This window comes from Syngnathus floridae, unplaced genomic scaffold, assembly GCF_059516105.1.
Source record: "Syngnathus floridae isolate MCC-2025c unplaced genomic scaffold, RoL_Sflo_1.0 HiC_scaffold_69, whole genome shotgun sequence".
Taxonomy (NCBI): Eukaryota; Metazoa; Chordata; class Actinopteri; order Syngnathiformes; family Syngnathidae; genus Syngnathus; species Syngnathus floridae.
The window spans coordinates 36,153-48,431 of record NW_028284098.1 but is presented as its reverse complement, the minus strand read 5'-3'; the positions used below and the strand labels follow the sequence as shown (position 1 = coordinate 48,431).

General features: G+C 44.1%; 1 protein-coding gene across 1 annotated transcript; it reads right to left on the bottom strand.

The window, feature by feature from the left end:
• Positions 1-7,124: 7,124 nt before the first annotated feature.
• LOC148378005 (janus kinase and microtubule-interacting protein 3-like) lies at positions 7,125-9,323 on the bottom strand. Its single transcript, XM_088368053.1, has 8 exons — positions 9,259-9,323; positions 8,974-9,036; positions 8,789-8,887; positions 8,470-8,703; positions 8,284-8,349; positions 8,154-8,222; positions 7,710-8,077; positions 7,125-7,630 (listed from the first exon to the last, which is right to left on the bottom strand). The coding sequence occupies exons 1-7, from the start codon at positions 9,316-9,318 to the stop codon at positions 7,850-7,852; spliced, it is 819 nt and encodes a 272-aa protein (XP_088224179.1). The 5' UTR covers positions 9,319-9,323; the 3' UTR covers positions 7,125-7,630; positions 7,710-7,849.
• Positions 9,324-12,279: the final 2,956 nt, after the last annotated feature.

Sequence of the window (12,279 nt, the reverse complement as noted above, 5' to 3'; positions counted from 1 at the left end):
TTATTTAATCTACTTTTCTTCCCAGGCAAAATTTGATGTGCTGCAATTCCAAATTTCCAAAGTGAATGAAGGAATGAAGTCCTTTAAATTATGATTTTGTATAAATACTAGGCATTAACACAAAATCGACGGCACAAAATGGGCAGACTTTACTTGTTTGAAAAGGACTGGTTACAAGACAGACTTTTTTAATTTATTTAATGGGAAGAAGACTTATTTAGTTTAATTGATCTATTTTTGTTCCCTGCCAAAATTCGATTTGCTGCAATTCCAAATTTCCAAAGTGAATGAAGGAAAGAAGTCGTTTAAATTATGATTTTGTTTAAATACTAGGCATAGACACAAAATCTACGGCACAAAATGGGCAGACTTTACTTGTTTGAAGAGGACTGGTTACAAGACAGACTTTTCTGATTTATTTAATGGGAAGAGGACTTATTTAGTTTATTTAATCTATTTTTGTTCCCTGGCAAAATTGGATTTGCTGAAATTGTATTTTGCCAAATCTCGATTTGAGACCTGATAGGAAGTATTAAACGCTTAGTTAAATCAATACAAGTTGGTAATAAGAGCGAGTAATGTTGGTTGAACCGATGAATGAAGGTTGAAAGCAATTTAAATTATGACTTTGTATAAATACTAGATATTAACAGAACATCTACTGCGCAAAATGGGCAGAGTTTACTTGTTTGAGAAGGAGTGGCTTATTCAAAACTAAGATTTATGTAATCTGTTTGTTCCCAGGCAAAATTGGATGTGATGCAATTCCAAATTTCACCACATGATGGTGCCCAATTTTGACTTCATAGGACATATTAAACACTTAGCTTGTTATTATGTTCAAGGTAATCAGATTTGTTTATCATTCTAATGGCCTCTTCAAAACTATTCTGGATTACTACTTTGGATCTATTCTACATTACTTGGCAACAACATACTCTGTAACAGATTAGGCAGTATAATCACATATGTTAACTTGAGAGTGCCCACACTCAATCTACTTATCGTGATGTGTTAAATCAATTACTGTTAGACATTATTTGTCTGATAATCTACCAAATCTTTGAATTGAAGAATTTGTGATTTAATTAATAGCTTGTTCAGGGTAATCAGACTTGTATATAATTCTAATGGCCTTCTTTTGAAAACTATTCTGAATTACAACTTTGGATCTTATATTACTTTGCAACAATCTACTCCGTGACAGATTAGGCAGTATAATCACATATGTTAACTTCAGTGCCCACACTGTATTTATTTATGGTTATTTGTTAAATCAAGTACTGTTAGACATGAAATAGGAAGTGTTTAACATAAATGTTATGGCTACTCACCATTGTAGCTCGCTCCTGGTCAATGATACGAGCCTCTTCTTGCAGTGGAAAACTTGCAGCCAACAAACACCGTGGAACCTAAAGGAATGAAATTAAACATTAACATTTCGCCTCGACCAATTTTCACACGTACAACGCAACGCGGCTACACTTCTGCTATTACAAACGTAAATCTCCTTAAACACAATGAGTGTTACTTACCGTGTACGCTCTAGACGGTCCAGTTGCAAGCAGAAAATAAAGATATTTCTGTTGATAATCGTCGCTGCTCAGTGGCTCACGGCCATCGCGCCAACAGATTTGAATTTTGGCGGAGGTTCGGGCAATTACGTCATATCCACGGCACATGACTGCGACGTAATACCCGCTTATCTGAAACGGCAGTTAAAAGTAGAGTTACATCAAGTTTTCTTGGAACCTAAACGAATGAAAGAAAACTATCATTTGGCCACAACCAACATTCACAGATACAACACAACGTGCGGGGTTGGGGTTAAAGATTGAGTGAAGGGCCCTCGTTTTAAACTACTGTTTTGAAAAGGAGTGGGAACAAGTAAGACGTATTTAATTTATTTAATGGGAAGTAGTAAGACTTATTAAATTTATTTAATCTACTTTTCTTCCCAGGCAAAATTTGATGTGCTGCAATTCCAAATTTCCAAAGTGAATGAAGGAATGAAGTCCTTTAAATTATGATTTTGTATAAATACTAGGCATTAACACAAAATCGACGGCACAAAATGGGCAGACTTTACTTGTTTGAAAAGGACTGGTTACAAGACAGACTTTTTTAATTTATTTAATGGGAAGAAGACTTATTTAGTTTAATTGATCTATTTTTGTTCCCTGCCAAAATTCGATTTGCTGCAATTCCAAATTTCCAAAGTGAATGAAGGAAAGAAGTCGTTTAAATTATGATTTTGTTTAAATACTAGGCATAGACACAAAATCTACGGCACAAAATGGGCAGACTTTACTTGTTTGAAGAGGACTGGTTACAAGACAGACTTTTCTGATTTATTTAATGGGAAGAGGACTTATTTAGTTTATTTAATCTATTTTTGTTCCCTGGCAAAATTGGATTTGCTGAAATTGTATTTTGCCAAATCTCGATTTGAGACCTGATAGGAAGTATTAAACGCTTAGTTAAATCAATACAAGTTGGTAATAAGAGCGAGTAATGTTGGTTGAACCGATGAATGAAGGTTGAAAGCAATTTAAATTATGACTTTGTATAAATACTAGATATTAACAGAACATCTACTGCGCAAAATGGGCAGAGTTTACTTGTTTGAGAAGGAGTGGCTTATTCAAAACTAAGATTTATGTAATCTGTTTGTTCCCAGGCAAAATTGGATGTGATGCAATTCCAAATTTCACCACATGATGGTGCCCAATTTTGACTTCATAGGACATATTAAACACTTAGCTTGTTATTATGTTCAAGGTAATCAGATTTGTTTATCATTCTAATGGCCTCTTCAAAACTATTCTGGATTACTACTTTGGATCTATTCTACATTACTTGGCAACAACATACTCTGTAACAGATTAGGCAGTATAATTACATATGTTAACTTGAGAGTGCCCACACTCAATCTACTTATCGTGATGTGTTAAATCAATTACTGTTAGACATTATTTGTCTGATAATCTACCAAATCTTTGAATTGAAGAATTTGTGATTTAATTAATAGCTTGTTCAGGGTAATCAGACTTGTATATAATTCTAATGGCCTTCTTTTGAAAACTATTCTGAATTACAACTTTGGATCTTATATTACTTTGCAACAATCTACTCCGTGACAGATTAGGCAGTATAATCACATATGTTAACTTCAGTGCCCACACTGTATTTATTTATGGTTATTTGTTAAATCAAGTACTGTTAGACATGAAATAGGAAGTGTTTAACATAAATGTTATGGCTACTCACCATTGTAGCTCGCTCCTGGTCAATGATACGAGCCTCTTCTTGCAGTGGAAAACTTGCAGCCAACAAACACCGTGGAACCTAAAGGAATGAAATTAAACATTAACATTTCGCCTCGACCAATTTTCACACGTACAACGCAACGCGGCTACACTTCTGCTATTACAAACGTAAATCTCCTTAAACACAATGAGTGTTACTTACCGTGTACGCTCTAGACGGTCCAGTTGCAAGCAGAAAATAAAGATATTTCTGTTGATAATCGTCGCTGCTCAGTGGCTCACGGCCATCGCGCCAACAGATTTGAATTTTGGCGGAGGTTCGGGCAATTACGTCATATCCGCGGCATTTGACTGCGACGTAATACCCGCTTATCTGAAACGGCAGTTAAAAGTAGAGTTACATCAAGTTTTCTTGGAACCTAAACGAATGAAAGAAAACTATCATTTGGCCACAACCAACATTCACAGATACAACACAACGTGCGGGGTTGAGGTTAAAGATTGAGTGAAGGGCCCTCGTTTTAAACTACTGTTTTGAAAAGGAGTGGGAACAAGTAAGACGTATTTAATTTATTTAATGGGAAGTAGTAAGACTTATTAAATTTATTTAATCTACTTTTCTTCCCAGGCAAAATTTGATGTGCTGCAATTCCAAATTTCCAAAGTGAATGAAGGAATGAAGTCCTTTAAATTATGATTTTGTATAAATACTAGGCATTAACACAAAATCGACGGCACAAAATGGGCAGACTTTACTTGTTTGAAAAGGACTGGTTACAAGACAGACTTTTTTAATTTATTTAATGGGAAGAAGACTTATTTAGTTTAATTGATCTATTTTTGTTCCCTGCCAAAATTCGATTTGCTGCAATTCCAAATTTCCAAAGTGAATGAAGGAAAGAAGTCGTTTAAATTATGATTTTGTTTAAATACTAGGCATAGACACAAAATCTACGGCACAAAATGGGCAGACTTTACTTGTTTGAAGAGGACTGGTTACAAGACAGACTTTTCTGATTTATTTAATGGGAAGAGGACTTATTTAGTTTATTTAATCTATTTTTGTTCCCTGGCAAAATTGGATTTGCTGAAATTGTATTTTGCCAAATCTCGATTTGAGACCTGATAGGAAGTATTAAACGCTTAGTTAAATCAATACAAGTTGGTAATAAGAGCGAGTAATGTTGGTTGAACCGATGAATGAAGGTTGAAAGCAATTTAAATTATGACTTTGTATAAATACTAGATATTAACAGAACATCTACTGCGCAAAATGGGCAGAGTTTACTTGTTTGAGAAGGAGTGGCTTATTCAAAACTAAGATTTATGTAATCTGTTTGTTCCCAGGCAAAATTGGATGTGATGCAATTCCAAATTTCACCACATGATGGTGCCCAATTTTGACTTCATAGGACATATTAAACACTTAGCTTGTTATTATGTTCAAGGTAATCAGATTTGTTTATCATTCTAATGGCCTCTTCAAAACTATTCTGGATTACTACTTTGGATCTATTCTACATTACTTGGCAACAACATACTCTGTAACAGATTAGGCAGTATAATCACATATGTTAACTTGAGAGTGCCCACACTCAATCTACTTATCGTGATGTGTTAAATCAATTACTGTTAGACATTATTTGTCTGATAATCTACCAAATCTTTGAATTGAAGAATTTGTGATTTAATTAATAGCTTGTTCAGGGTAATCAGACTTGTATATAATTCTAATGGCCTTCTTTTGAAAACTATTCTGAATTACAACTTTGGATCTTATATTACTTTGCAACAATCTACTCGGTGACAGATTAGGCAGTATAATCACATATGTTAACTTCAGTGCCCACACTGTATTTATTTATGGTTATTTGTTAAATCAAGTACTGTTAGACATGAAATAGGAAGTGTTTAACATAAATGTTATGGCTACTCACCATTGTAGCTCGCTCCTGGTCAATGATATGAGCCTCTTCTTGCAGTGGAAAACTTGCAGCCAACAAACACCGTGGAACCTAAAGGAATGAAATTAAACATTAACATTTCGCCCGGACCAACATTCACACGTACAACGCAACGCGGCTACACTTCTGCTATTACAAACGTAAATCTCCTTAAACACAACGAGTGTTACTTACCGTGTACGCTCTAGGCAAAATTGGATGTGATGCAATTCCAAATCTATCTGAAACGGCAGTTAAAAGTAGAGTTACATCAAGTTTTCTTTTTTAATCAACACAATCATTTACAACCGTTGACCAGAAAGAATCGTCGAAATTCGACGTCCCCCACAAACGCCACGCTCACTCGCTTTTCAGGGCAACAAAAGTACTTCTTTTTAAAAACGATGAGTTGTACTTACCGTGTACGCTCTGGACGGTCCAGTTGCAAGCAGAAAATAAAAATATTTCTCTTGTTAGTCGTATGTTACCATCCGCTGTGTCTTTGACAACATCGCCGCCATTTTCCTACTTCCTGCTGCGAGCCACGCCCACGGATTTAAATTTGGGCGGAAGCTCTTTCCATTGGCGTCGTTTTCGCGTATAGCAAATCCGATTGGTTGGGAAGGGGGCACGGTTATGCAGCCGAGGAGTCCTGTGATCGGTAGGATGTAAAGTAGGCGTCGACGTCACGTCCGCGTCACGTGACCACGACGTGGCAGACGTCAAATAGCAACCGCTGTTTTGTTTAGTAGACTTACAGTTGTTATGCATTGACATAATGGCGCACACACCAAATAGATTTAAATAAATTAAATAATTCTTCTGCCCACTCTCTTTTAAACAAGTTAACTCTCCCCGCGGATTTGAATTCCGGCGAAAGTTACGCCCATCGACGTCACGTATGTCACGTGACCACGACGTGGCAGATGTCATATAGCAACCGCTGTTTTGTTTAGTAGATTTACAGTTGTTATGCATTGGCATAATGGTGTGCACTCAAAATAGATTTAAATAAATTAAATATTTCTTCTGCCTACTCCCTTTTAAACAAGTTAACTCTGCCCACGTCCATTGACGTCTTGTCTGCGTCACGTGACCACGACGTAGCGACGTCATATAGTAACCGCTGTTTTGACCAGTAGACTTAGTTATTATGCGTTGACATAATGGCGCACTGGTTAGCATGGCCACCTCTTAAGCATGATGATGCGGGTTCGACGCCTGATCAATGTTAGCATGGAGTGAGCTGAAGTGCATGGCGCTGAAGATTTGAATCTTTGAAATGCGCTGAGGTCTGACATATCAGGCAGAATGGTTTGCCATCACGTTCAACAAAAAATAGAAACTTTCCCACTCTGATTAAAACGTCCTGTGTTCATCTACGTATTTTCGTTTTGCTGTGCATCTTTTCCCTGCCATTTCGAGAGCCCAATTGACACTCATAGTTTAAAGAAATGTGTTTGCCCATCCTACTTTGTGGAATTTCACCACATGCGCTTTTGACCAAAATACCAAATTGAACTCAAGTGAAGCCAACACCCCCCCCCCACCCCCCCCCCCCACACACACACACACACACACAAATGTTGATATGAACATAAAAGAGCCGCATGCGGTTCGGGAGTTGCGGCTTGGCCAAACCTGTACTATACAACTTTATTTGTATAAAATTTTCACAACAGCTGTCACACAAACAAAGCGGGAAAAACCGAAGACGTGTGTGTTCCGCCCACGCTGGATTTATTTGCACCTTTGAAAAGACACCGTATTGCCGCAGATGTGGCAAAGAGTACTTTTGGGCATCTGAGACGGAAGGATGTCCAAAGCATCACGTCACCTGCTCTGGTAGGCATGGTGGTGGGACGTTGAGGTCAACCGCTTTGGGGTTGGTTGGCTGACTCTTTGATCGCAGGATGCCACACACTTGAAGACAGAAGCAGAAAAGCAGAGCTAAATGCAAAATGTACTCACCGGTGACTCCAATTTTTTTCCCCCCTGAAGAAACAGCTGGACGGGTGGCCCCGGCTGGCCAGTGGGACTCTTGTTATTCTGACCCTTTTTAGTGCGCGTTTGGGGCAACAACCGTTTTTTGTGGCGCTCTCTTCTGGTTCAAAAGTGCCCTGCATGTGAATTTGCTTTTCCTGCCTTCTGATTGGATGAGCGCCGGTGTGACGCGGTGCCTCTGTCACCGTGGCGGGGGGTATACGTTGGCATCGGAGCGTCTGCCAACGTCTGAGACCGGCTGGCAGTGTATCGGAGGTGTCGAGTGCGGTGCCGCTGGAGCTCACTCACCAGCTGGTGTTAGGGCCACAGAATGAAGGCCAAGGAGAAGAATAGAAAGAGAAACAGAAACTTCTCCTCCAATTGTTTGATTTGTCTCTTCTGAGCTTCGATGAATTCTTTCAGCTCTTTGTTCCTCTAGGACGGACAAATGGAAAGTGGCATTCAAAAGCCAGTAAGCGTGCAAGTAAGTGCCGGGCTGGCTTTGGGCCCTTACCTGTTGCGCGCTGTGCAGCAGATCCATTCTCTCTTGGAGGATGCAAGCGTCGCGCTCCCTCAACTCGCACATCAGGGCTCGCTTCCATTGGTCCACGGCGCTCCTAAGCTCTTCTCTCTGATCCGCCGTCAGCACGTCATTCACGCCAGCGTGGCTGGCTTTTTCGCCGTCCGTGGCGGGGCAGTCCCGCTGCGGTAGCGCCTCGTACAACATGGCCTCCAGCTCCAGGATCCTCTGGGCCGCAATCCTCGTCCATCAGTGGTCCGGCGGGAGATTTGAGGGCGGCTTACCTTATGAGCCTGGTCCATGGAACACTTCCTGAAGTCCAACTCTTCATCCAGGTAGCCCTTCTGCTTGCAGAACATATCCTAGCACAGCTCAAGGTCAGAATTGTTGGGGCACATTGCCGGAGTTCCCCTTGGCTGATGTCGCGTGTCTGTCTACCTTCTCACTTTCAATGTCCAACATCTTCTGTTGAAGTGCTGACTTGGTCACTTTGATGTATTCTAACCACTGAGGAAAGGCGGCTGTCACATAAGCAGAATGCGAGAGCGTGCGTGGACGTGCGCGTTACCTTCTCGGCTAGGGTGAGAAGGGTCCTGGCGTGAATCACGACCACCTGCTCCTCGTTGGTGAGATTCTGCAAGAGCCCAAAGGCACAGCGTCAACAAGCTTCTTTCAGCGCAAAGCCTTCCAAAAGTCACATTTGAGCCGCCGAGTCTCGTGGAGTGCGAACATAAGGAGTTCGACATACACTTACGGCGTTATAGCCCAGGATGTCCAGCTTCTTCATCAGATCACTGATGACGATGTCCGGGGGAAAGGCGCAAGGAGCAATGTAAGGTGTTCTGGGACCTCGGGTTAAGGTTAGGGTTGCGAGGGACGCCTTACGTACGCTCACGCCCTCGGCCTCGCAGTAGATCTGCAAAGGGCTGAGGCCGTCTGGGAAACGGACTTGCAGAAACTTCAAGACGGGGGAGCGCCACTCCCTCTCCTGAAAGGCAGAGGCATGCGTCCGTCCGTCCGTCCGTCCGTCCGTCACATCTCTGGCCTCAACACGCTTGTGCGAGTCTTCCTACCTCCAGCTCCAGGATGCGGAACTCAAGCAGTTCGTTTTGGTCTCGGATATCCTGGATGTGCTCTTTCAGACGCGCTTCTTCCGCCTCCATCCGCCTGACCTGAAAAGACAGTCAGACCTCATCTGCGGGGCTTCCCGACAGGTGTGACGCCAAGCGACTCCGCCCAGCGCCTTTCTTTCCGTCACCTTTTCGGCCAACTGCTGATTGCTCTGACGCAGCAGCTGCTTCTCCTCCACCCACTTGACATTCTAGAAGAGACAAACGCGTGGACAGCTTTGGAATGTTGTGTCATTTTCATCCACAAATTCTTTGGTTGACTGGAAAATGACATTTGCTTTTCTCCGCATTTTCCCAGCCACGTTCGGGGGGGGGGGGGGGGGGGGGGTTGGTCCAGTAATGCCAGACGGATGAGTGACTGAAGAATGTAGCTATTTTGTCTGAGAAAAAGGTGTGCTCATTGATGAGCTTACCTGTCCTTGTTGCTTCAGCGCTGACTCCAGATCTGCTACTCTGCTTTGATAGTGACCCATTTCTACCATCAGCTTTTCTCTGGTCTGAAAGGAGGAGGAGGGAGGCTCCTCCTCCTCCTTTCAGACCAGAGAACACCCGAGGCTGGGTGAGAACGGGGAGGCTGCGACCCGGCCGGGGGTTGCGGGAAGGGGCGCCACCTTGATCTCCTTCTCGGCGTCGTAGTCCCCTTTCGCTGGTCTGGGCTAGCAGAGCGTAGGCTCGTTGCAGCGCTTGATATTCTTGCGTCAGCTGGCGGTAGCGAAGCTCCGCCTCTTCATGCACACACCAATGCAACACAGCACTAGTACCAGAATCAGTCAGACCGGCGACAAAGCACCCGCGACGCAAAGACGAGTCCGATTCCAGGCTGAAGAGGAATGTTTGGTGCCAATACGCTGGCAGAAATGGCGGGCTACCTCTTCGGGTTCCGTGTCGGGGGTTCTGTCGGTGTGAAAAGACAAGGACGATCCGTCCGAGTCCACCAACACGTCTTCGTCGTAGCCGTAAAATGTTTCGATGACCTGCGGGCGCGGAAGCAAACATCTCTCTGAACAAACTGAAGCGACACCTCAGGTTGAATCGACGAGAGGAACGATAGCGAGAAAAAGGCCATTTCATCTTGCGCAACACCAAGCAGCCGCAAACAAACAGACTCACCTTGCAGGACCTCACGCTTTGTTCCTCCTCAGAGATTCTCAACGTCGGTATCGTAGCAGCAAATCTCTCTCCTGTCGACACAAATAATCCGCCTTTGAGATTCTTTGGATGCAAAGGGAACGAACGGCTCCGGCGCAGAAACAAACGCGACTCACAATGACATTTCTGACATGAGCTCCTGTCTCCAGAGCCTGAAAAACACGTCACCGGCGATGATTGGAGGGACGCTCGTCTTTTCCAAAAGTGACAACTACAGGGTGTGTCAGGGTTTTCCAGATTATCTTTATCGTATCATTGTGTTGCTTTGACTTTGACTGCGACCTGTAATAAATAATATTATTTATCCCTTATTTATCCCTATCGCTTATCCCTTCCTACACAAAGTCGTAAAACACCCCTTGCTATGTTTTGACTAGAGGTCAAGGGCTTCCTCTATTCAATCCACTCTTACACCCACCCTGTTTCTCTTAATTAAAATGCTCGTGCAGGAGCCGAGAGTCAGACTTCATTCGTACAACGGATGGACTCTCCACCTGCAGGTGTCCAAAAGAACTTACTTGTCTCCCGTGTGGTTCTTGCAAAATAAGTTGGAGCGAGCGCAACTCTAACAGGGTGCATTTTGCCACTAGCTGCCTACGGACAATGACGTCGCGCTCGCGGCTCATGGTTGACGGGCTGAGCAGCCGGGCAAGTCCGTCGTTTTCAGCGCACAGCGAGTGGCAAAGGCGCTGACAAAACGGGAGCTTTGAGCTGCTGAAAACGGCAAAACAAGTCTAAAGCGTGTTCAAACGCGTGCGCACAATGCTCCTGCTTGAAAGGTCGGAATTTAAGGGGCCAATTTTTTGGATGGCGGCCGCCGGCCAAGCTTTGGACGGAAAAGGTTTCCTGGCGACAGCGAGCGAGCGCGGCGCTGCCGTACGTGCACCGAGTCGCCTGCCTGAAGACCTTGGACAAGTCGTCGATGATGTGCCGCTGCTCCACAACTTGAAGGAACTCCATTTCACCGTCCTGCTGGCCGCAACCGCGGTCCAGGTCATTGAGCGAACTAGGCCTTCTCTGTGGAACACAAATGCAGTGGACTCTGTTGGCACGCCGCCGTTGTCCGCGTCGACTTACCAAGCTTGCCATCTCCTCGTTCTCCTGGGTGACAAAGCGCACTTTGTTTTCAAGGCGACACAGCACCAGCGAGAGTTCTTCATTCTTCCTGCTCAGGCGTTTGTTTTTGTACAGGAGTGGCAGAAACTGGCTTTCTGTTTCTCTCAGTCGCTTTAGCTGCAAGCATGAAGTGCGGGATGTGAAAGACGCACAACACGCGGGCCAGAACGTATCCATTCCTTTTGCATCGGTTTGAACGGAATCGTGGCTTTGGCTCCCAATAAAAGACATCTACCAGGCAACCGACTCGCCGCGCCGCTCAACTAATAAGCAAGCGCAATGGGTGCCTCGCTGGATGGCGCGCATCAAACGTAGCGCAAACCTTCAAGCGTGCCGTCAATAAATTACCAGTTCATTGCGCTCTTCAGAAAGCAGGGCGTTTCGATCCTCCAGTTTCCTGATGACTGCGCTGAGCTCAGCGATTTTCAGATGAAACCGTCGCGTGTCCCGATCCTCCTGAGACTGAAAACGCCCCGCAACACACACACACAAGCACTCGTTCAAAGTTCAAAACTGTTTTTGTGCTACCTTCCTCCAGCAACGAACTAAGTCATGCGTACTGCAAGTGTGTGATGAGGTGGCTTACGCAATGAAGAGGATTGCTAGTAGCGGCGTTGACCCCACTTCCAGGGTAGTTTAGGCCCGCCCTTTGGGAATCCCTCAGGGCAGCGATCTGCTGCTCGGCAGCCTGAGTCTGCAGCTGAAGGCGGTGGACGTGGCCGGCCCCAGGGCTTCATCCAAAACACTAACCGCTCTGTCTTTCAGCTTGATCTCATCCGTCTGGATGTACAAACGGGGAGCGCTCAGGCAGGCGGGCAAACTCATTTGCCAGAATTGTGACAAAAACAAAGAGAGCAACCGGCCAATTTTTTTCTTGAATCGACTAGAACACCTTTGCTGTGACAAAAGCGAAGCGAGCAACCGGACATTTTCTTCTTGTGAAATAGAATAGAATAGAATGCCTTAGGTGTCATTGCACTGCAGGTATACAACGAAATTGGGAACATAGCCACGCACCGCGCATCTGATCAGTCCTACCAGTCGGCGGATCTCCCTCTCGCAGTCTCTCTTGGTTCGGCTCAGCTCCTCCCGATGCTGGTGATGAGCCGATCGGAGCTCGGCCGCTCGGGACTGCCAGGCCTGCTGGGCCGCTGCCAGGGCTTCTTCCG

Coding starts and splice junctions, on each gene's coding strand:
- LOC148378005 (XM_088368053.1), bottom strand. CDS start 9,318: ATGGGTCACTATCAAAGCAGAGTAGCAGATCTGGAGTCAGCGCTGAAG. Junction 8,350..8,469: donor ACATCCTGGGCTATAACGCC/GTAAGTGTATGT, acceptor GGGCTCTTGCAG/AATCTCACCAACGAGGAGCA. Junction 8,078..8,153: donor TGGACATTGAAAGTGAGAAG/GTAGACAGACAC, acceptor GAGCTGTGCTAG/GATATGTTCTGCAAGCAGAA.